This window comes from Uranotaenia lowii, chromosome 3, assembly GCF_029784155.1.
Source record: "Uranotaenia lowii strain MFRU-FL chromosome 3, ASM2978415v1, whole genome shotgun sequence".
Lineage (NCBI taxonomy): Eukaryota > Metazoa > Arthropoda > Insecta > Diptera > Culicidae > Uranotaenia > Uranotaenia lowii.
In genome coordinates, this window is record NC_073693.1 from 49,317,057 (window position 1) to 49,343,101 (window position 26,045).

A 26,045-nucleotide genomic window follows, 5' to 3' on the forward strand; every position below is an offset into this window, starting at 1 on the left:
AGATACCCTAAATCAAGTCCGATTGAGCACAAGTCAGTTTTTTGAGCCGATCTATCAAATGTATATGGTCGGCTTTCAAAATTCGAGCATGGCGTTTTTCTCATACATTCATTGCCACCCTATTGTTAACACTTTACAGACGGAAATGTTGTGCACAGTAACATCAGTTTGTTTGAAGAAGAACTGTATTATCCAATCGTTTTACACGGATAGAAATGCGTTGACTTAGAAAAACGGTTTACAATATACTTTTAAGAATTTAATTTTTGCTGAAAATATTCATGATAAATAATTTTTTCACAAAATTATAAATCTACACATGATTTTTTGACTAGCATGATGATGAACTCATTTATGGGACGAGGATGCAACAGGCACAAACACAAATGGTATGTAATGAATGTGTGGGATGACAAGAGAAAACGCATGATGAGTAGACCTATATTTTATTATGAGCTGAAATATTGAGGTTATTAAACATTCAGTGAAAATCTCATTACAATTTTTGATATCAGATGGTTACCATCAGGGCATGTCACATTAACGTCGATGGGCTGAAAGTGTATACTATTGCCAGATACAATTATTTAGATAAACAAAATTAATAATTATTTAACACTAGGGGAGATGAGGGCATAACGAGCACCCAGGGCATAATGAGCACTACGTTTTTCTACGAAAGTACGTATTTTCTTAAATAAATTTTCATGAGGATATGTTTCGTACTTCCTATAGTATTAATTTTTCACAAAAAAAGGAATCTCCTTATCATCTTTACAGAGATATTTAAAAAAAACTAGCTTGGTTCTCAAGTTACGAAAATATTATAATTTTTGAGCACCACGAAATAAGCTCTTACGATCTTAAAATTCCCTTGATCTATAATGTACGCACTGCAACATGATGTACACATTGTTTCTCAATTTTTACCATCATAAAATTTTTGATTTTTCACTTATTTCAATTTTAAAACACGTTTTTACTTAAATTTGTTGACTAGGGGCATATAGAGCACCATATTATCGAGGCATAATGAGCATTTTCTGCCGTAGAATCTAGCAGCGAATTAAAATTGATTTATAGCGCCACACCTTGACTAGTTTTCATCCGACGATTTAGCCTATTGGTAAGGTGTCGGAGAGGTAATCAAAAGACTAGAGTTAGATTTCTGTTCGAGGTGTTTTTTTTTCCATTCACAATTCATGATCGATTTTTTTATTGTTACATTATACGGCTAGTAGCATCATCCTCCGAACAAAGCACTTAATGTATGAGCGTGCGTGAATTGTTTGTATTCTACAAACAGACCTAGATTATTTGTTATTGCTTTGTTTGATGAATCTACGACTCACCTGACTTCATCGAATTGAATTCGCTGCTAGATTCCCCGGCAAAAACGCACATCTTGCTCTGATTAATGGTGCTCATACTGCCTCAGGGGGGGTTCTCATTATGCCTCCACAGTGGCTGGTTTTCAGCTTTTGGCAAAATTTTTTTAAAATGCATTTTTTAACGTTTTCTTCTAGTTTTTCACGTTTCAGCCCGTTAGGGAATAGGCTTTTCAAGTGTCTGAACACGAAACAATAATGTAACCTCCATATTATAGCTATTTTCTATGGTTAAATAACCGTTTTCCTTAAGGTGGCCATTATGCCCCCATCATAGAAAAAATGCTCAATTCCGAAAAGAAATACCTAAATACTTGAAATTTTTTTAAGCTTGAATTTTTTTAAGGTGTTTGTTATTAAAGCCTAGTTCATTTGGAAATGAAACAATTTTTTTTTGTTATAACTACGTTTTTTGCATACAACTATGAATATAATAGAATCAACTATACATTCCTGGTTGACCTCTCACATTCAACTATAAATATGATCGATTCAATTGTAATGATATAATTGATCCAACTGTAAAGATGATAGATTCAACTACAATTTTATGATTGATTTTATGCATTCAACTATAAAGATAATAGATTGAACTATGCATTTCTGGTTGACCTCTCACATTCAACTATAAATATGATAGATTCAATTGTAATGATACAATTGATCCAACTGTAAAGATGATATATTCAAATGTATGATTAAATTTAGGCATTGAGCTGTAAATTTAGTAAATTCAACTATATTTTTATGATTGATTGTGTGATACTTGAATAATTACTACACATCCAAACACTACATGTTCATAAGTGCAGCTAGTGTGCCCTCAGCAACAGGCAGCTCTAGTTTATCAATAGCAACACAGGACATAATTGAAGGTATAATTGTATAGCACATTTGCTTGTTTAGATAAAATTGTGTCTAATTTTTCTCTCCCTTTAGGTTAAGAAAGGAAATGCCGCTGGAGCAATCGGTAGTAGACATCCCGGTTGGGTGGCACCGATTTGCGTTTCATCGGGAAGCAGAATTGGCTGGGCAACGCCAAAACCATTGATGTGCTGACCGCTAACCCGAACAAAGCATTAACATATTGTTCGTTGTTAACATAATCTTCGTTGTAACTTATAAACAAAATATGTAAAAAAACAAAATAAAAATAAAAATAAATTTAGGAAAACTACAAAAAAAAACAACAATAAAATATAGTTGGCCGCTTCAAATCAAGAAATATATTTGATTGAATAATATTTATACTTAAATCAACCATAGCTGTATAGTTGAATCTACAATGTATTAAGTTGAATGCCCAACATCAATCAGTATATACAGTTGAATTCTTATATTTATGGTTGAATCAATCATACAATTGTAGTTAAGGCTATCACATTTATAGTTGAAATCATAAAACCAATCATACAAATACAGTTGAATATTTAATAAATATAGTTGGCCGAGAATCAATCATCAATATGATTGAATATAGGCGAAATATAGTTGATAAAACTACACGTTTTTCTCCGTGTAGTTCTTCTCAAAAGGGAAATATTGGTTGATAAAAAAGTGGAAACTGAAGAAAACGTTACCTAGAAATCAACGTCTCACATCTTTTTTTCTTATAATTCCTCTTCAGATGTCACCTCATCACGTTTCATCTTCTTCCGTCTCACGTTTCACGTCCCAAGTCACTTCTTCTGGTGTCACACGTTTTACTTTCTGAGTCCCATTTCATCTTATTCCACGTATTATTTCTCACGTCTTTAGTCTCACTTCTCACGTATTACGTCTTACGACGCACCTCGCCTTTTCACATCTCATGTCTCAGCTCAACTCCTGAAGTTTAATGTCTTTGGTCAAATTTTCTAAGCACATTTTACCGTGTTCTTCATCTGAATTCTTATGTTTTACGTCTAACGTCTGTACTCTCTACTCCCCCGTTTCACAGTCACACGTCTTACTACAGTGATCAAATTGAAAGGTGAACTTTTATACTTTCAAAATCTTTATTCATTTTTCGAAATGCCAATATGCCATCGTCTTTTTCATTAATCAGAACACTTTGAGAAATCCTTTGAAAAAAATGGCCTTAACCCACATTCGTCCCAAACATGTTTACCGGTTACAGTCTCTGGAGGGTCAATTTGACACTCTTGACTAAAATCACTATATCTCTCTTGATTCTCAACCGATTTGTATGAAATTTGCAGTTTAAGAAACCTCGTAATGTAACTCAGTTTTTTTTTCAGACAATATTCAGCTACAACACTTCAGTTTTCCGTTGTTCAAAGTCTAAGGAAAAAAAATCGAAAAAACATGCTTCGGAAAAAAATCTGTTGATCAGCGGCGAAATGCTAAAAAAAATCACTAAGTGTCCAAGAAAGCTGAAGTTTAAATCTCTAAAAAGAAAATATTTAATTTTTGAATTTTTTTAAGATCATGACTACAAGAAACGTAAAATAGTGGTGTAAAAACCGTACTTTTCAATTGTTTTAGTCACAGTAGAAAAATTTGGAAAAAGGTGATTGGAAAGTTGGAAAGTTTACATCATTTGACACACATTTTGGCATCTTTAGATTCTCAAAATACGAAACACAGAATTTTCGACGAATTTTCAAAGGTAGCTGTTTTTCATTTTTTTTTTTTTTGTCAATTTGCAATTTTTCAGATTTTCTGACACTTATCATCAACTTTGCACTGAATATTGAGTATATTAACGGCACAAATTTTATACCGGTTCTAGTGGAGTAATTACATTAGCGCTGTGATACTTTACAAAATTATGATAATATAAAACTAAAAAAATATCCAGTAAATTCCAGAATTGCATTAAGAGGTTTCTAAACCTATAAATTGTATTCAAATTGGTTGAGAAACAAGTGAGATATGGCTATTTTAAGCGAGGAGTGTAAAATTGACACTCAAAATTAAGGTTTCATGAATTTATTGAGGGTTCCAGAAGAATTCACAAAGCCAAATATAACTCAAACACTTATGATTATGTTGACCTGAAGACACAGATGTTGTTAGAAGTTAGAAGAATAAAAAAAACCGATTCACAAAAACCGAAAAAATACACCTTTCAATATGATCACGGCTTGGAAACCGGAGGGAAGTCACACAATCTCATTATTTCATAAGTCTCTAACAAAACTGTGCTTTTCATTTCCAAAGGTTTTTGGGTTTATATAAGTTACATCTTAAAAGTACATTAAACTATGATTTCAGAAATTGTTGTACGAGATATTTAAAAACGCTATTCCTGAACACGTAAGAATTGAAAGAAGCTTTCATATTTAGAGACAACCTATAGGCTTTTCACTGTTATTTTTTTAGATCTGAAGTAAAAACACTCAGAGAAAAACGAAACGATAAATTCACCTGCAAACTCACGTAACATTATTTTAACTGACATTACGAGAATCATTTAAAAGCTTACATAATCGCTAAAATTTACATGGCCGTTAGCGTTGATTTTCGTGAAAAACAACAAAGCGCCAAGCATGAGCAATTTCGGTGCAGTAGGCTGAGTTGATTTGGGGTCATTATCAATTTTCTCAAACTCTGGGGTCTAAAATACTTCCATGATTTTTTGCAGAATTTTTTAATTAATGTTTACCTGAATAAATTTGAACTTCTTGGTTGGTATGGGAAAATTGAATATTTTGTACTGACATCATTTTTGTTTCTTCTGTGCATTCGAGCCTATTAAAAGTTTTTGAACCAATTTATAAATTCCCCAAAGGAAATTTTCCACTTAACAAGACTGTAGTTTCGTATCATATTAGACAAAAAAGTTATTAACTGTTTAACAGGAGTAAACAATAAATTCAATTGACACCACTGCTAAGTGCCCAGCGAGGTATTGCATGACTACTTTTCATGCAATACTTCGCGGGGCACAAGCAGTGTTGCAAATTGAATTTATTGTTTATCAATGCCAAAAGACATACCCCGTTAAACAGTTAATAACTTTTTTGTCTAATAAGATACGAAGTCAATGTCTTCGACAAAGTTGTTCAGCGGAAAATTTTCTTTAAAGAATTTACAAATTGGTACAAATACCATCAGCAGGCTCGGTTCCACAGAAAAAAAAACAAAAATGATAATGATTTTTCAGTACAAAATATTCAATTTTCCTATACAAACCTTAAAGTTCAAATTTACTTATGTGAACGTTACTTAAATATTTTGTAAAAAAATAATCATGGATGAGTTTTGAATTAAAACGAAGCTTTTGAGACCCCAGAGTTTGAGAAATTCAAAAATGATCCCAAATCGACTCAGTTTCATGTCCAGATAATCGTCCATTTTAACACGGCACATGTTCACGCATTATAAAAAATTTAGGGTATATTTATATTTCTTTTTGTCTTAATTAACGTGAGATTGTCTTGCATTTTTATAAAAACACATACTCGATATTTAAAAATTAGAAATTAAGCTCTCTAAAGCCGTAATGTTACGGCGCTGCCGGTCAAGCACTAATATGGAATTGTATTTGTTAACGTTTATCAACAATTGCCAGTTCTATTCTTAAAAGAACATGAATTCGTACCCGTAAATTTACGAGAATTTTTTTTTATCAAACTTGAAAGATCATTTTGCCTCAAATTGTATTAAAAAATAGGAACGTGTCCTCAACCTCTGGGTGGATGGTTTGCTGTAAAATGACAAACAAATATTAACTTAAACTTTTGAAATATTAATTTTATTTTTGATTTTCTATTAACTTTAAAGTTTCTGCTGAATTACAATTTGATATGATGATTTGACGTTTCATTTTACAAACGAACGATTGTACTGGCAATGTAATATATAACCATGCAATGAGTAGAGAGTCACAGACACACACACAAACATATAAGTTTAGCATTATATTATTGACTAATCAAATGGGCTTGGTTGCTAATGAGTAGCAGCGGTTAGACACAAATGAAGGGGTATGGGAAACAGAGATAACTACGACAGCCGAATGTTTTTGCGTTTTCCAATGTTGAAACCACTTTTCGATAGAAACGGCGGGCGGCGATCACAAGCTAGGCTCTTTAAAGCATTCTTCTGGGAAGGGGGAGAGGTGTTGCTCACAAGAGAGCTGTCGATGTCGTTCGGAGTGGGACAAAACTAGCTAAAACAGTGCACTTCGAGCATTAAGTACTTGAGGAAAAGAGGGAGCAGTAGTAGGAGTTGTATTAACATTCACAACACACGCTGTACTTCACTCAAAGTCAAATTGGGCTTTTAATCTCAGCTTAATGGTTTAAGTCTGTCGTACTGACGCGATTGGAAAAAGTGGGAACGCTTAGTATTTTACTCAGATTTGGCGGCTGTCCTCCTCCCCGGAAGAGAAGGAAGTGTTTTTAGGTTTACCTGGCTATCGAACAGTTGTTGCCGGGATGGGGAATTTCGCACAAATATCACCGATTCAGTTTTTTCCCTGCGCGGCCTCAGAAAGTCTAGATTTCGGGCGGTGGGTGCCGACTGTTTGGATCCCCCGGACGACGATTGGTTCTGGGCCTGTGGCTGCTGCTGCGATTGTTGAGATACTCCGGCGGCCGGTCTAGGGGGAGTTCTGGGACGGTCGTCGTCACCTCGTTTGGTAACGGTAAAGTCGGTTAGGATGGGTTCACCTTTGGTTCGGTTACGTGAGAAAATGGCACTAGATCGTTGCTGTTGCTGGATGGCACTCGCCGACATTTGCTTCGATCCGTTGGTACTTCCGGGAGTGCTCTGTTCCCCTAGGATGGCCGAGTGGCGCTTGGACAGGGGGAAGAAATCAGAGTTCTCCCGCCGGAAGCCCCGGACGAAGTTAAGTGACAGCTTGGAGTCAGACTCTTGACGTTTGTGAGATTGTGGAAGGAACTGTTGTTGTTGTTGATGATGATGAGGGCTGTTAGTGGACGTAGGAACGGTTTTGCCAGGGCTAGATTTGCCCGGAGATTGCTGTTTGTGGTATTGGCGGGCAAAGATTTCACTTTTGACCCGCTCTTCCAGTCGAATTTTATTGTTCATCTCTTCGACCTTCTTCTTCTCGGCATAGGCCAGATTGGAGACCTCATTGTTAGCATGATCCTTTCGGAGCTTGCCGAGGGCATTCTGGCGGTGGTTACGATTGTTACTGGAGTCGGCTGGAGAAGATGAGGACGATTTGTCGGACATCGAGTGCCTTTGGTTTGGCCGGGGACGTTCGTTGGACGGGAAGAATCGTTCAAAGTCCCAATCCCGCAGTAGCACGGCTTCTTCGCTTTCCGAGGGCGTTGATCCGGTGGAGGCCGACGACGTCGTTGTTCCCATCGAGGAAGTGGACTTATTGTCATAGCTCTGTGCAGACGGTGGGTTTGAAATTTTATGGATATTTTTAAAGGTATTGTAATGCGAAGAATTTGTTTGCGATTTTTGATCTGGGTTAGTGGTTGCACCTAATATGAATGCCTGAGTCATAAGTAGCGGGAATAAATGGATGTCTCGTTTTCCGTTACAAGCGCTTTATAAAAAAAACAGGTTGCGGTGTGAGATTTCCCCTATATGGGGGTAAATCTTCTTTGTGTTCTTTCGTCTACGATAAAGGTCGCGGAACAGATTTTTTCAAGATTGCAACTTTTGGATCCTTGGGCAGCATTCAAAATCGGAAAAAATTCTTTCCGAGACCTTCATCGAAGACAAACGAAGAGAGAAAACCGCACACAACAATTTGTATCGCTCTAAAGCACGTGTAGCAGAAAATGAGAAATCAAATTATTCCCGCTACTTATGACTCAATCGTTATTACTCGGGACATACACTGATTATCAACGAAAATATTTTCAAGTTGACTACTGTTGGATGGTTTTTCTTGGCTGATGATACCGGTTTGTGATGCTGATACGAGCAGTACTTTGGTGGCGTCCCAATTTATGGCAAAATGCAAGAAAAATTCAATTGAATTCTCAAACCTAGAACTTTTATTTTCAGGCTAGGTTTCTGTGCCATTTCCTAAAAAAATGCATGCTCTGGAATGATTTGGAACAGAAAATCAGATTTTCTTGGGATCGTTAACTAACAAGAATCGAATACCTTTCCTTAAAAACTGATACTAAGAATTACATTTCTGTGTAACTTGCTATCGAACATCAATCTACTGACAACAGTGCAGATGGCGGTTTCTGGTGCAACGATGACACACATAGCTTCAACGACGGTTTACGATTTTTGATGGGAAACGGGAAAAGGCATTGAAACATTACAAACCACTACCATTTGTATAGCTAATGTTTTCGGTTTTGTTTTGTTTGAATCCAGGCGGATTTATGCTATGAGATCATGAGCTGAAAAGATTTTTTTTCATATTCTGGAAATCAAATTTACCTAAACCAGACAACAATTACCGATTTCTTTAAGAGACCTGTTTGCAATAATTCACGAGTTGTTTAGGAGATTATCATTTACGTCTTTTGTTACGTTGTTTGAATGTTTAAAGTTAAATTTTTTGCAAAAAAAATAGATATTTAGTAGCGTAGGTTACAGATGTTATATTTTTGATATTTATCTTGCTTCCAAACAGCACAAATTTGGATCTTTACATTTTAAAACAACACGGGTTGAATTAACTGAGTTGAACTTTTAAAAAATACTTCAATAACACTAAAGGGGAAGAGAAACAAACTAAAAAAATTGAGGAAAAATCACCACAAAAATACCATATGAATCCTAACCTCAAACTACTAACGGGATAGAATACAGTGTATAGAGCAGTGTGACTAGAGGAACCAAACTAAGAAGAAAAATCAACCTAAAGGAAGAAGTCTAGGAAATTACAAGAAAAACTAAAAAAGCGCCAATATTTCTCTTGTTTACGACATGAGAAAAAACTCAGAACAAAAAATTAAGTTTTAATAAACCACGGAAACATAACAATATTCTTTGATGTGCTTTTTTGAAAAGATTATTTCTGTTATTTTCATTCATTCATAAATTCATCATTTGAAATTGATAAGTCACAAAATCATGAAACAAAACTAAAAAATTGACAAATCAAAGATATAAAAATAAGACGAGAACGTTAAAGTACCTTTAAAATCTTAAGCTAAATTTCAAACTGATTGAAAAAAAGAAAAGAAAACATTTGAAAAAATTCTACGTTTCGGAAAGTTTTTCAATTTTGAAGTTCTAATTTAAATTTATTTTTCCTTTTTCCGGTTTCGATTTTTATTTACTCTCTTACAAAATAGCAACATATTTTTTCGGTTATTTTTATTCACATAACAAAAGTCCAATGGATGAGAAAATGTAGCAGTAACTGTGAGGTGAATCAACCAGAGTAACAAGGGATGTTAATTGAGCTCTAACGAGAAACTTCGAAGCAGCTTTAATTTGGAGGAAAAAAACTAAATGAACTGTATTCTCCTGATATTTTTTTTTTTTTGAAGGTGAAGTTAAGGAACAAAACTAAAGATAAGAATCGAGCCGCCTAAACGTTCTCAAAAACTAAAAACGAAAGCTAAATTTTAATCGTTGGGTAACAAACGTGAAACGGGGTGTATCGAAAAAAATTACGTTTTGCATCTCGAAATTTTTCCACTTGAGATTAAAAATCTGAGCACGGGAAGAGAGATAAAAATTTCAAAGAAGAGAAGAGAAAAAAAAAGAGAGAAAACTGCCTTTAAAAGTTTAACCAACAGCCTTTTGGAGGGTGGGGTGGGAATTGGAGAGGCGTTTTTGTTTTATTTGTGATTATAGTTTATTTGGTTGTAAAAGTGGTTACATTTGGTAATTTGATAAATTATTTTGTTGGGTGGCAAATGAAGAGTGTGTGAGAAAACGAATGACAAGAATTGAGAGAGAAAGAGAAATTGATAAGACTGGACCTAGAGAGAGAACAGAGAAAAACCATAAACATATAGAGTGTAGATAACAGAAACGATACAATGAAACAACGAAATGAAATAAGAAATGAGAGAAAGACACAAATGAAATGGCGGCTCAAACGTGAAAAAATATATGGTAAGAGATGGTCACGCAAAGAGAGAGAGACAAACACACAGTTGTAGAGAATGGATACAAAATGTGTGACTGATGTGAGAGAGGCTCTCTCAAAAGATATGCGCGTGATAAATAGATGGTTGTTTTTGTTGTTGTTCTGCTAGCTAGCTAGAGAATGAGAGATGCCTGGCACTTACCCGTTTGATCAGCGTCCGGTCACCCTGGGCGTCGTCGTCGTCCGGCGTCGGCGGGAGTGGCCGATTCGGGGGTCCTCCACTGCCGGAGCCGGGGGGCGAGAGCACGCTGCTGTTGCTGCCCCCGGGGGTCGTCGTCGAGGATTGGTTGTTCTGGTCCGACTCGACTAGCACCCCGAGCCCGCCGGGCCTATAGGAGAATTCGGGACTGAACATAATAACGTGGAAAAAAACGAAACGCAAAACGAGAAAAAAAAGGGGCGGAAACGGGGAACGAAGAACGGAAACACAAAAAAAATACAAAACAAAACGGAAAAAGGCATCCAAGAGACAGAAACAGAAAAGGTGGAAAAGAAAGGTAAAATGGGAAATGAAGTTGCGTAACAACACGCAAGCAAATAATTTCGAGGCAAACGTCGGGGTTAAACGTCGTTTTCGGGAGCAGAAATTGTCACAGAAATGAGAATGTTCGGGAGAGAGAGAGAGAGGTAGAATAATGGTAGGAACAGAGAGAGAGAGGACAGACACAAAAAATGACATTGGTTAGTTATGACGATGACACAAATGATATTGTTGTTATACAAAAAATGTAGATCTTGTATTCAAAAAGTCAATGATTTCTGTCAAAAGTCTGTCTATAAAATATGTAAAAACTAACAAACAATGGACTTGCAGATTACAAGCAAAAATAAATTCGATTTGACGTAAATGACGTAAGTTAGTCCCTCGAAATGATCTCTTATTCGAGAAGGATTAGAAGCCTGTATTAAAAAAATGACTGTACTCGAAAATCTGAGTGACTCCCGGGAAACGTTCGAAAATCAAAGCTGATTGCAGCTGTTGGAGTTGAAATTTAGATTACAAATAGAGCTCGAGAAGCTGTTTTCTTCTTTAATTTACACTGCTGTACTACCCAACGACAAACTTCTACCCCGGCAATTCAAGTTAAAACAATTAAATGTGTCTTTAAACGCTTCAAACACTTTTAAATTAAACTCAGGATTTGTGCCCTTCTTAGTGTGCATAAGTGTGTCAATTTGCATTTTTGTTTTCAAATAAAATTAACGAGAGTGTTAATTGTAAATTGTTTTTTTTTTTAAATTTATTGAAATTGTTGATAAATTCCAAATTATTCGAACACTGTACGTCTCGGTGGTCGAGTGGTAAGAGTGGTAAGACGGTAATCGCTGGTCCACTGATAGCATGGGTTCGATTCCCATCTCGGTACTGGGTGTTAAATGTTAGTTTTAAGTTGTCCACGTAATTTATTCAGTCTGTAAAGCCTAAATCGACTAAGACGGTGTATGTCTTTTTTTTAGAGTATTAAAAGCAAAGAAGAATAACGTCTCAAAACAGGCCCTTTGTTCATAAGAAAAATAATACCACGTTACACGCAAAACGTATGGATAATAAGCAAAAATAAGGTTTCAAGTTTCAAATTTGTTTCAATCACTTTCTTCCGTTTAGATATTTTTGAGCTTACCGCCCTCTGAAGGACTTTAGCAAACAGATTTGTCGTGAAAATGTATATAGAAAATAGATAGCTCTGAACCATTTCATCATTCTAAACTCTGGGACCGGGAATTGATCAACTGGAATTGATCAAATGGTGTAAGTCTCTGTTTAGAAAAGAAGGTTATTTGGTGTGAAGCCAGGAATGAATAAATCTTCCAGCTTCAGAATCAATTGGTTGCAGGTTAACAAAAATTTTGGGAACTTTTCGAGCTTCTCATACCTGAAAACCCCAGGTCTACTGTCACACTCCGAGCCCACGACATAGCATTCGATCCTTCGAGCCGGATTGGCTCAACTAGACAGTGTCACGTGACTTCAACAACGGGATGCTATTATGTCGTTGTTTAACGCATCCCGATGTTGATTAACCAGAGAGTATCTTGCGCTTTACATAAACCTTGCTAAAACATGTAGAGGCCGTTAGAAATCACTAACTTGTGTCAGTGATGACACTATATATCATGAGTACAACGAACTTCACATTGCCTTGAAGCAATGCACAGTGGGGATTTTTGATCAAAAAAAGGTACCTATTTCTGTGACGATCGCCTAAACTGTTCTAAATTTTGGAAAACTATCATTTCTTATGCAAAAAAATACGAGGAATCGAATGGTCTACACCGCTTTCTGATAAAATGACTTTTATCGTCTCATTTTGCCAGATTTCCCCTATTTTTTTGGGTGCAAAGTTATAAATCCGATTGTAGCCATCTACCTTGCAACCAAAAAGTCATATAAACCATACTAATTTATGTAAAAATGTCAGCTGAATCGATTGGTATACTCCACTTTTTGTTTTTACTACGACAAGTGGCTCATTTTGCCTCTTTTCCCCTATATTTAAGAATTTTTTCAAAGAAATGCAGTCAAACAAAATCCAACAGTTTTTCATCATGAATGATCATTTTTGGTAGATTTATTCATATTCTAGCTAATCGCCTCACTTTTTTGTACTAGAATGAATATAAATGGCTAAATATCCCCAACCTCCCCTAGCTTTTTTAATTTATGCATAAATTTCACTGTAACAATCGAGCGATTCACATACCAAATACAAAAAAACATGTGATTTAGTGTAAAATTTGTCGCTGAATCGAGTGGTGTACACCGTTTAGTGCTCAGCTTACGAGAATGGCCGCAATCACCCCGATTTCCCCTAAAATCTAGCGATATGTGTAAAAAAAATCATTATAATAAATGACAATGTATCATAAAATGCACAAAAATGATTGAAACAGGTGTAGAACTTATTGCTGAATCGAATGATGTACACCGCTTAGCGTTCAGTTGACGAGAAGAGCCTCAATCACCCCGATTTCTCCTAAATTCATTAAATTTCTTTGAAAAATACAATGTTACAAACGAGAATTTAATTTAACAGATACAAAAAACATTGAATCGGGTGTAAAACTTATTGCTGAATCAAATGACACAATTGCTGACAAATTTTACACTAAATCACATGGTTTTTGCATTTGGTATGTGAATCGCTCGATTGTTACAGTGAAATTTATGCGTAAATTTAAAAAAGCTAGGGGAGGTTGGGGATATTTAGCCATTTATATTCATTCTAGTACAAAAAAGTGGCGCGATTAGCTAGAATATGAATAAATCTACCAAAAATGATCATTCATGATGAAAAACTGTTGGATTACACTTTGTTTGACTGCATTTCTTTGAAAAAAATCTTAAATTTAGGGAAAAAGAGGCATAATGAGCCACTTGTCGTAGTAGAAACACAAATTGGAGTACACCAATCGATTCAGCTGACATTTTTACATGAATAAGAATGGTTTTGTATGACTTTTTGGTTGCAAGGTAGATGGCTACAATCGGAATTATAACTTTACACCCAAAAAAATAGGGGAAATTTGGCAAAATGAGACGTTAAGAGTCATTTTATCAGAAAGCGGTGTAGACCATTCGATTTCTCGTGTTTTTTTTACATAAAGAATGGTTGTTTTTTCATGCAAGGCGTTCTAGCCTGAATTGGGTACCTTTTTTGGCTCGAAAATCCCCACTGTGCAATGTTCCGAAAATCATTCAATTCTCATGAGCGACACTGAAACGTTTTCAACAGCGAGAGTAAAACCGAAGTTGTCGGTTGGATTCTCTCCCAACGGGACAAAGATTGTATCTGACTGCGCTGTTCCGAGAATCAAAGAAATATAAGTAGAAACAGAGGCGTTCGTTAACCAGTTGTGATTCTCAACTGAGTGAGAAGCTACCGGATCGAATGCTGTCTGCCTGACTTATCTTCCTTTTCTTGCCATTTAAGCACACAGGCAGCACAGGCATTATATTTGTATGTATGTGTCTGCTTGTATGACAAAAAGTACGCGGCAGTATGAACCATCGCCCAAGGCCATGAACCAAGGCCGGATTGATTGAATTTGAGTGAGTGAGTAGCTTTTTGAATTGGATCATGTATCAGTAAGTATCTCACTCACTTCTTCTACATCAGGAAGTGAGTTTGGGTGTTTGATGCGAATCAGTTCTCGCTTTTGAATCTTTTTGACATTGATCTCACATACACCAGGTAATAAGTATGTATGAGTGATCGACTTAGATGCGAATCGGCTCTCGCTTTTGAATCTTGTTGACTTTCTTTTCGCATTGTCGCTCTGCCGACTCTCTGGATAACTACAGCCCAGTAAGCGCGTCCTCTCAGAAATCGACAGAGCATGCAAAAAACTGAGAGTGGAGTCACCGTAATTAAAATAAAACGGTTTATTTTGGCGACAATCCAAGAAAGCAAATGTATTCTCATTCGGTTTGTCCTGCCGAGATACCTAGAGGCAACGAATACGAATGCGTACATGCGAAATCAGTTCGAATCGTGCACTCGTACGGTGTGCTCGCCTTTTATCCCCGTGTTTTTTTTCATATGTGTGCTTTCAATCGTAGCAATCGACTTCTCAGGCAGGCAAACACGCGTCTCGAAGGGAAACATACAAACACGATTCGGACTGTGTTCGTGTGTTTCTCTGGAGGGCGTTTATTTCGTGGCACTCACCTAAGGCACGCATATGGTGTGTTCCTCTCTGCCGATTAGATGATGCAAAATCTCTAGAGAGATCGATACGATCCCTCTGTCGATTTGAGTTACATCTCTGCCGATTCATGTTTATTGGGAGGCAGCAGCATTCGGCTTTGAATTTTTCCAACTGGAAACGTATCATGAGCGTTTCTTCCGGCGTTGCCCGATTACAAACCGCTCCAGTCCGTAGGTTTGATGAAAATTGAAAAATGAAGTGATTTGGCAAAACGAAACTTGATGACCTTTTTTTGGTCGTCAGGTACAATTTTCGTTGATCAACAGAATCCCTATAATTTTTTCGATAATCCGTAGAAAATCCGTAGGTAATTCTGAAAATCCGTAGATTTCGAACATCGATCCGTAGCTCCGTACAAATGCGCAAAATCCGTAGATCTACGGAGAAATCCGTAGATCTGGCAACGCTTTTTACTTCCTCAGTTAGAAAGACTTATTGATGGAGCGGAAATTGTTGACGTCCGCGTGAGCCAACGCCTACTTGTACTTCGAAAATTTCAAATCAACGAGTTTTCAACCTTAAACTACTCGGCAAGTCGGTGTTTGCAGCAAGATTAGGTTCAACGTATTCGTTAGACCTCTGCAGCCAGCGGATGTCATTAGAATTTCAAGTGTCCGAAACTTGTAAGATTGATAAGTGTTGAAAAAGCTGAAGCATAGAAAGGTTTTCAAAAGACACCACACGGCAGCCGAGGTCGTGCTAACCATCATTTCTTATTCCACCACAAAGTCAGCATGCGTTGACGGCCTTGAATAACAGTTCTGAACGGATTAGAACATCTTCAAATGTTTAAATCATCGTTGTTATCTTCTCGTTTTTGGATTGATTTTTTTCGGTGAGTTTAGAACTGTTTTTTACCGGGGCGATGGAGTATTATTATTATTTATTGTATATCAACAGATCACATATTAATCCTAATGAAAAAAAAAAATAGAATTAAAGACACTACATATACAGTGGTCTACACTAAACTTAAAGCATTAAAGATTTCGGAAAGTATCCTTCGAAACGTCAAAATCAAAATGTTCGAAGTAGCGATTGATTGCCTTGATAACACCAATTAGTGCTGTGTTAGCCCCATAATTATTAAACCGAAGTGGGACGTAGAACTGAAACTAACGATTTCTTAAACCACGTGGTCGTACGTTGAGTTGAAGACCTTCCAACAGTGCGGGACAATCAGTTCTAGATGAAAGCAAATCAGCTATGACAGAGGCTCGTGCGACAGTCCTGCGGGCTTGCAACATGTCGATGTCGATAAGGCGACAGCGGCTTTCGTATTTGGGAAGTCGGAACGGGTCTCGCCAGTTCATAAAGCGCCGTTGGATAGCCCCAATACGCTCGAAGCCATTTTGGTAATAAGGGCACCAGATAGCAGAAGCGTATTCAAGGATCTAGCGAACCAAACTACAATAGAGACTCTTCAAACAGTAAATATCTTTGAAGTCTTTCGTCATGCGGAACAGTAGGCCTAGGCTTCTAGAAGCTTCATCGACGATGTAATTGGTGGAATTTTGGTGGGTAATTGGAAGTCGCTTGCGGGAAAAAGAAATTGCTGCGCACTTACTACGATTCAAAGGCAGACATCGCACCAGGAGGCGAATAGGTTGAACTGATCCTGCAGGAACTTGGCATGGTCGGGGCCGGCGATTGGATAAAATAATTACAGGCCGTAAGCTAATTTTGGTCCATCGCGAAGCAACAGCACGTCGTTGAAAAAAATCAAGAATATTATTGGTCCTAGATGGCTCCCTTGAGGCACTCCAGAGGCGGCAAAAAAAAACTGGCTGGAGAAAGATTCTGCTAAGACCCACAAAAACCAATGCGATCTAGTTTGGCGATAACTATCTTATGGTTCACTTTGTCGAAAGCTGCTGAAGCAAAACTGTCTTTCACTTTAGGCGTAAACTCCAGCAGGTACGCAGATACGAGAACATAGGGTCTAAAACATAGGGTCTGGGTTGTTAGTTCCACCTCCTCGTGGTCTAGAGCGGAAAGTGCCAAGAGAACTATCACTAAACCCACTAGAGGCCGTCGACGGGTCTGCCAAACCCGCGCGGAAGAAGTGGTGCACCCGGGTACTTAGGTACCAGTACTCGGGTGAGGTCATGGCCCTGAAATGCGGACGTGACCGGAGGAAGAGCGATCGTCAACTCGTTTTGGGTTTCGGTGGGTATCCGACTTGCAAAACGCCGATGGGCCGATCACTTAGAGATGTGTTTAACACGTCAGTGTCAGAGAGGCACAGTATGCAGTAGGTGTCAGGGTTCGACAAGCGTTTCGGGAATTGATGCGCCTGAACCGCAAGTGCGACCTGATGGCGGTCTACAGCTCGATTTGCGTTTCGGGGAGTAAAGCACCCGACTTGAAAATCGAGTAGTTGAGTGGTGACCTAAGTCAACACTACTTGATAGTTCGGAGGAGTCTGAGTCCTACACGTGGCTTAGGAAGCCACGCCTAACCCGCGTGTTCGAACAGAGAAAGTGTTGTCGACAAATCGCTTTGTGTTTCTGGACTTCCTGGACTAGATCCACAAAGTTAGTAGTTGCGCTAAATGGAGACTTCTTTTAACACGATGAGATGTCGGGTCCTCCTAACTCGTCAGAGGAGGGGTTGCGCATCGAGTTGTGCTAGAATGAGGTATTTGCTGAAGAGGATTCGGAATCGAGTATTGCCTTGGAGCACATTAGCGCGAATTGACCTCCCACTATTGAAGTATAGTGTGTCAAACAGTTCGAGGTGGGAACAAAGAGGTCAGTGGCCCCAGGTGGACTTTATGGCGTGGAGGGTACAGTGTTCACTAGCATTGTATCATGAGTCGTCCAATTGCACCCATGGACCCTAAGTAGCAAACTGGGGGGACGCGGTTGCTCACCGTGCCTTGGAATGCAATCCGTAAAATGGATTAACCACCTGGATTAACAACTAATGAAAAAAGGGTCTAAAACAACTAGCTCAAATAGTTTGGCGATTGCGCGTAAGGCAGAAATGCCGCGATAATTCTTGACATTCCTCCTGTCGTCTTACTTGTAGACCGGAAACACGTAGGCTTTTTTCAATATAGAAGGGAACGTATTGAGTGATGCTTCGAAGATTCGTTTTATAGGGGTTAGAATATGTGATATGCAGCGCTTCAAGAAGTAGCTGGTATACCATCCGGACCTGCACAGTCATTCTGTGTTTCAGCTTCACGGATGCCTTCAAGATGGTATCATCGTATCATGCAAAATTATCAAATGAAGTGCTCAGATGAGGGACGATGCTTGTTGTATTATTTAACTGCTCCGAAGATATTGAGCCAGAGTCGTTTACTCAAGATAAAAGAAGGTGGAAACAATGAATGCAGTAAGGCGGCATTAGGAAACTACAGAAAAAAAATGTTTTCTTATTTCAAACCAACGGCAATCAACTTCCGGTTGAGCTGCTCGGTTGTGCGTGTATATGTAACCAGTCAATAGGAAAGCAAAAAAAAACAATATCTCGTTTCCACTTCCCTTTCCCATCATAAGACAATACTGGCAAACACACGGCCAAACGCCAGATAATGTGAATATTTTTGGTGATGGGTCGTGCCATAAACACCGTGAAAATTAGCCCTCCTTTGTCATCTGACTCAGGTGGTACACTGGCTAAGCTGTCGGATAGGCAAGATGATGGAAGAAAATTATTGTGAGTCGATTCTTACCGAGGGATTCTTTTATTTTTTTTTGTTTCTTGGATGAATTTTCCAATAGGATGAAAATCCCATGAAATGTATTTCTTGTTTTGCTTGAATATTTGTATGTATTGGTCCTTCATCTTTTTGCCCAACTCTTTTTTTGACAGATTTAAGCTTTTTTCCTCAGATTTAAGCTTTCATCTCCTATGCTCTCAAGGCAAATAAAGCTTAAATCTGAGGAAAAAAAAACTTGAAAACGAGATTCACGAGCACATATTTAAAAGATGTTGGTCACACGATACATAGACAAATCGTGTAACGTTGCCGGGTTCTGTTGCCCAAGAGCTCGAATCTTTATGCCAGTGACGGGAAAGCAATCATATCATCTTTGGCGCAATGCACGTTTCGATCAGTATTAAAATTTTGCAACTTCTTCTTTGGGTGTGCATTTTAAAACAATGTACATTTTCAACTTTGATCCCATGTTCTTAGATACTTAAACCATTATGAAATCTACAAAACTTCTAGATTATGTTACACAACTGAGAACTGACAATATAGAGTAACGTCATGATATCCCCAAAAACTTATACAATGATGGATAGTTGTCGAGGTAGAAGTATTCGTTGACAAAAAAATGATAGAAAAATATAGTTAAGTAGTTAAAAAGTTCACGAATTTCACTCAATTTCAAAAGTTTCGGAGATTGAGTATACTTTGAAGACACAGCAAGTAAAGCGAGCAATTTTTCTCGGTGGAAGCAAAAGCTTCAACAATGAAGTTTATTTTAAAAAAGCTCTACTTTTTAGTACTAGAAGGTAGAATAATTTTTGCCATAAAATATACTGATGTTCTAGAAAGTTAAGATAAAAAAAATCCCTTATCTTGGCTTTGAACCTCATCTCAGGATGCGACAAGAAAGATCATTTCATTAAAAGGTTGAAATACACCTAACAAAGATCACGGAGTGACCATTTTTTTTTTGTAATTCTTTATATTTCAAGTATAGTCTTAGCGTTTTTTTGGTTTAGATGGGTATAAAGTGGAAAACGTCGGACATCCAGTCTTTTAATAACTGTCGATATTAGTGGAGTCTGTAAATGGATGCAGGACGACACAAACGTTCCGGGACACATTTCGATGAGTTTGTTATAGTCTTCTTCTTGACAGTCTTTGGTTCGAAAATGTTATTTGTATGTATGTGTGTGTACAGTACACGTGTAAAAAGGTGGTTGCGCGTGACGCCCCCATACTTACAGCGGTTTGGGCGGATCGCTGGCCAGCAGCGTACCGTCGTTGCGTGCCCGATCGTTCGGCTCTTCCGGTTCCGAGTCCGAGTCGGAACTTTCGATCGGATCCAGTGGGTTGATCGGCGCGGCGTGGTGGTGATTGTTGTTGTTATTGTTATTGCCATTGGGGGCGGCCATTGCTGGCTTGCCACCCGCACCGCCACTACTTCCGGCCTGTTGCTGCTGCTGCCGATTGTTCCGGGGAGGCGCTTCCGGTTGCGCCTGTTGCGACTGTTGGGAGACGCCCAATTCATTTAGTTGTGCGGCTAACATGTCCAAATCCTATGCGTTTGATTGTTTGATTTTGGGGGGGTTTCCGTTTAAAAGGAATCGGTGGGATTGGATGAGGGAAAGGATTGTTTTTTTTTGTATTCCGAAAAGGGGGTGTTTTTTGGGTGTTGGGAATTTTACACGAGGATACAATTTTTAAAGGAACATTGACAGAAGGGGTGATGCGCATGTTTCGGGTTCAGGTTGTAATTCGAGTCGTGGAATGTGGAGGAACACGAAAAAGGTTGGACGGACAAAAGTGAACCGATTAGGAATTTACGAATTTCGCTCACAGCATATTTTTTCGCATCGATTAGAATGACGACAAGGCTACGCGCTAGGATTTTTTTTATGTTGGTTATCATAATTTGTTGAGAAGCACGCGGGACACATACAAAGCAATACTTTTATTTATTTTTTTTAAGTAGACAAACGACAAGCTATTATTTTCATTCGAGGCAACTACTGATTCTGAGATGACGAACAAAAGTTTAATGACACAAATATAAACAAATTTTGGAAAGCTGAAGAAACTCGTAATTTTGATTGAATATGATTCAGGATGAATGTTGGGTGTTGGTTTTTAAATATGACAAGCAATTTTAGTAACGATGAAAAGGAATTCAATAATCGCATCATTTTTTAAATTTGGCAACACTTATGTTTCGATTTGTTAGAAAAATCTGATTCTAGTTTTCTGAATTCTGAAGCAGAACACCAGATTTTAAAAATTTATTTTAAAAATAAAAATTAAACTTAACTAAACTAAAATCAAAATTTCTACACTAGTTCTAAACCTGAAATCTGAAATCCGAATTCTGAAATCTGAATCTGAAATCTAGATATGAATCTGAAATCTGATTCTGAGATCTGAATCTGAAATCTAAATCTGAAATCTGAATCTGAAAACTGAAATCTGAATCTGAAATCTCAAATCTGAACCTGAAATCTGAATGTAAAATCTGAATCTCAAATCTGAATCTCAAATCTGAATCTGAATATGAATCTGAATCTGAAATCTGAATCGGAAATCTGAAATCTGAATCTGAAATCCAAAATTGAAATCTAAATCTGGAACCTGAATGTGAAATCTGGATCTGAATCTGAAATCTGGGACAAAAATCTGCATCTGAAATTTGAATCTAAAGCCTGAATTTGAAATCTGGATCTGAATCTGAAAGCTGAGACATAAATATACCTCAGAAATCAGAATCTGAAACCTGAATTGGAAATCTGGATATCAATCTGAAATCTGAGACATAAATCTGTATCTGAAATCCGATTTTTTTGTACGCTTTATTTATAAAAGAATTACCCAAATGTTTTCACCCTCATCTGCATTTGAATCTGAAATCTGAATCTCTAATCTGAATCTGAAATCTGACCAAAATCTGAAATCTGTATTCTGCAACCAAAATTTGAAATCTGGATCTGAATCTCAAATCTGAGACATAAATTTGAATCTGAAATCTGCATCTGAAATTTGAATTTGAAATCTGGAATCTGAATCTAAAATCTGAATCGAAAATGTGAATCTGAAGTCTGAATCTCAAGTCTGAATCTAAGATCTGAAATCTGAACCTCAAATCTGAATTCTTTAATCAAAAAATGTGAATCGAATCTTTAAACTGAATCTTAAATGTCTTTAAGAGATCTGGAATGGATTCTGGAATCTGAATCTGAAATCCTAATCTCAAAAAATTATTGAAAAAATACAAAAGCACTAAAAAAATTAAAATTAAAAAAAATAAAACGTTTGAGATAAATGTTGAAGGTGTTAAAAAATAAACAATAAAATAAAATTTTAGATTTAGATTTGATTGCCGAATTTGAATTCAAATTCAGAATTTAAATTCAGATTTCAGAAATGCCTAGATGCAAAGTCACGCAATTCCTACGTTTCGACCAACATATTGACCATCATCAGGGTTAACTCTATGAATAGTGAAATTTAAGTTCATTTTAAGTAATTTGAAATTTTAGGAAAAACATTAGAGTATGGAAATTATTGATGAAAAAACTAGACAAAGGCGTGAATTTTTGCTGAAGATGGCCAAAATTTGCTAATTGAATCAATTTTTTCAACAAACTTTCAAATTTTTTTGAATATAAAATCTCGTGAACTTTCTGAACATCTAAAATTTGTCGCGAAAAAAAATTAATCAAAAAATGATGATGAATTAAAGGTGAACAGTTCTAGCGATGAATGTAAGCACATGACGATTGTTTGCGAACATTCAGGCGAGGATTAACAAAACGGGCAAAACACGGGAAGAGGCTAGTAGGAGATGATGGTTAAATAAAGGGGTCTCTTAAAATTGGTAAGTTTAAAAAATGGTGGTAGCGCACAGGTTGATTTGATTTTTTTGGCTTGCTAATAAAGGAATTTGCGAATAACAAAAGGCACAAAGTAGGAAAACAAACTGCGAACAATAGAAGCTTACCTCGGGTCGTCGTGGTGGCAGCTGCGCCGATACAGTAGTAGGTTTTGATAGTCGGAATAGTAGAGCAGAGCCATAGCAACAAACAAACGAACACACACACACAACCAAATACACCCGTCCCGTTTTGCGCATTTGGGAGGTGGCGGTTTGTTTTGTTTGTTTTTTGTTGGTTTTTTGTCACATACAGGTAATACAGAGTAACAATAGATCCAATACAAACACAGATGTTATAGAAATCATTCCGTAACAGCGAACAACAATTGTGGATAATGGAGTTTGTTGTTGTTTGTTTTGGAAACGGAAACAAAAGAAAGAGTACAGAATGAAACGACAGTGGCGCGTAAAAGTTGTAGTAGTAGTAGATTGTTGGGTATGTGTATTTGCAGGTTTTGTTTTTGATAGTTTGTGTGTAGCAGCCAGATGTATCCGGGCGTTGAGAGCGGGTTTCCATCATCATCACGCGATCACCCAATTTTGACGAGAAGATTTGTACACGATATAACCGAACACGACAGATAGTGTGTAGTGGTACATAAAAAAAAGAAAGAAAAGAAACAAATTGTTCACCGAAACCAATACTTATGCTATATGTTAAGATTTGTGGCAAATTTGCCCTCTCACACAGAAGTAGTGATCAAAAAAACATAACCGCGAAAAGTAAACTTTTTTTTTGTATTGCAAACGCCATTGAAAATTAACCAAATTGTAACCAGTGTGAGTTAACAGTGTGTGCAGAAACGATTGAGTGCGTAATCTTGGGAACAACTGGCGCTGTTCTGATTTTGGGTGCTGAAGCTTGTGCATTTGCGTTTGGTGCTTGAATATGAGTTTCAAAGTAAAGTATAAAGTATAGTTTCTTGATTGGTGATGATGGATTTTTATTTTTATTTTTTTGAATAATCGGGATCTTCGAAACAATAACTGTAATATGGAAATCTACTACTAACTTTGGAAAAAAGAAAGCGACAGCTAGTTGAAACAAAGGGAACAGAAAAGCTTGTTGGTACCGAAGATTTACACACTAGATATTTGTAGCTGAACAGGAATACATCTAAAGCATAAACATCGACATCTAGAGAAAGAGCGATACAAATAGCTGTATCGCTAAAATTTCAACAGTGAAACAATACACTTTTTACAGATGACGTCAGCGAATAGATATCGATAAAACATAGACTGACGACTAACAGATAAGTAGATTTCGCGTATTCCTTTTAAACAAACTAGCAAATATGTATCCAATAAATCAGAATACGAATACAGAGGACGAACGTAACGTAATAAGTAAAAGGGCGACTGCGAGGGTTAAGGCGGCGCCAAATTACACTACGCAACAAAACGGAGGGAGGGCCAATCGGAACCCCGGCTACTTACCATTGGTTTGAACATGTTCTGGGAGTTTCGCGGTGGCTGTTGCGGCGTTTGCTGTTGTGATGATGGCTGCTGCTGCTGCCCGGATTGTGGTCCGGGCTGCTGCTGGCTGGAGGAACCGCTGCCAGAGCGTGGCGTCGGTGGCAGCGGACGATTGGCGTTGGCATTGGTCGGAAGCGGCGGATCCGGTACCACGATGAGACGTTGAGGTAGTGCTGGCCGTGAAGGAGGGCCCGGTTCTTCGACCGAGGACTGTTTACTCCGATCATCGCGCTGCGGAAGGAAAGAGGGGAAAATCGGTGAATACACGCTCATTTTTTTATAACCATTGAAGGTTCTTAAATAACCATTTTTTTGGTTTGGCTTCCAAACCGTCAATATGGATATTTTTCAACTATTTTTCTCGAAAGGATTTTAACCATTTTGGTAGTTTTCCAGTATAAAGCCTTCCAAATGCGGACGACTTCAGATGGGATTGGCAGCCAGTCAGATGACTATTCCCTAGCAACCAGAAGACTTCTTCTGCTGAGTGAAATTCGGCCACACTCCGTTGCAAGGGAGTCAACATGAGGCTAGCTGCAGTAAGCCTACGAGATGTTCGACACCGATTGTCATATAGAATCAGGAGGGCCTCTTGATAACAAAAATCAATGAGATTTTGTTTCGGTAGCTGCTACACTTAGTTTTAAGTGAACATTAGATTAGTTTAGCGCTCTAATGGATGCGATCGTCGAGGAGGTCATGGTATGGGGTACTTTGGACTTTGAGGCCTGTTATTGAGAGGAGCGCAGGGATCCTCTGAGGGAGCAAAGAGTGAATGGCGCTCTCGACTCTCAGCTAATCTGGCGGCAGGAAAAGCGAGAGGGAGTAATTTTAGACTGCAGGAGTTTGTAAATTTCTCCTCTAAGAGTGGTCTCTTATGAGTCGCGTCTCAAGATTCGTCCCTGCCTGTCCCTTAGTAAGAATTGTGACAACTTTCTCAGATGACCTTTAGTACAAGTAAAACTGCCTTCCGTCCCGTAAACCTGACAAGTTTTCACTAGGCCTCCGAGTCAATGTCTCAATCGGATGTCTTTCCTCAGATTTTAAGCCTGAGCCCGAAAGATCATCAGTTCAAACCTAAAGACACCGGAGGAGGACTAATCTGGTCAACATCGAAAGAAGTAACGAGCACATCTAGGAAGATTAGTAATCTCAGAAATCTGCGATGGGGATGACCTTTCGAGCGACCAAAGCTTCACAAAAAAGGGGTTTCAAATCCGTACGCCTAGGCACGATGACCTCAACTTATAATCTTAAGAGCGTGTTACCCGCCCTTTGTACCGCCATTGCGGTATCACTTGTCAAGGCTTCTGTACTCTGGCGTATCACTACAGGCACGCTGGGCTTCATACATCAAACCTATAATCCAGGGCAGACAACGATAATCTACTTTGGATCTGTGATGTGTGTTGTAATCTTTTGAAAAAACGCAGCGTTTCGTCGCACTACGGCTTGTTACGAATCTCTGATCCGGGTTTTAAGAAAAACCAAGCGTGCTTAGTTTCGGAAGTGAAGTTGGGATTAGCCATGACACACCCTGAAAATTGGATAAAATCATTAGCGACCTCCCAGTTTGAATCCAATTGGCCTAGCCTCGGCACCCCCACAAATAAGCGACAGCGAATCGGACCACCCACTCAAATCTCCTGTGTAGGTAGGGTACTTAGAAAGTCACCGTTCAATCGATAGAATCTGTTGCACACCTAGGGAAAAAAAAATTTTGGGTCTATCTTGCAAGGTTACAGAATACCGTCACAGCTGAGGACATCGAAGAACTCGTCACGGAATGTCTCCAGTGCTAATCTGTCGAGGTTCACCTATTGGTACGAAAGGATGTCGATGAAAGGTTGGAGTGGATCCCAAGCTCAA

The 26,045-nt window shown here is 38.0% G+C and overlaps 1 protein-coding gene across 12 annotated transcripts in view; it reads right to left on the reverse strand.

The window, feature by feature from the left end:
* The window catches only part of LOC129755784 (serine/threonine-protein kinase mig-15), a 167,772-nt gene that overhangs the window by 23,702 nt on the left and 118,025 nt on the right, over positions 1-26,045 (reverse strand). For 3 of the 12 annotated variants that reach the window (XM_055752429.1, XM_055752430.1, XM_055752436.1), the window contains exons 7-12: positions 24,138-24,407; positions 22,764-22,784; positions 20,018-20,331; positions 10,535-10,739; positions 9,912-9,950; positions 6,750-7,700 (exon numbers count right to left, since the gene is read on the reverse strand). In XM_055752429.1, coding sequence (XP_055608404.1) covers positions 6,750-7,700; positions 9,912-9,950; positions 10,535-10,739; positions 20,018-20,331; positions 22,764-22,784; positions 24,138-24,407 — 1,800 coding nt within the window. The remainder of the gene's footprint in view (positions 1-6,749; positions 7,701-9,911; positions 9,951-10,534; positions 10,740-20,017; positions 20,332-22,763; positions 22,785-24,137; positions 24,408-26,045) is intronic. The other 9 variants (XM_055752433.1, XM_055752441.1, XM_055752438.1 and 6 more) reach the window with 7 other exon arrangements.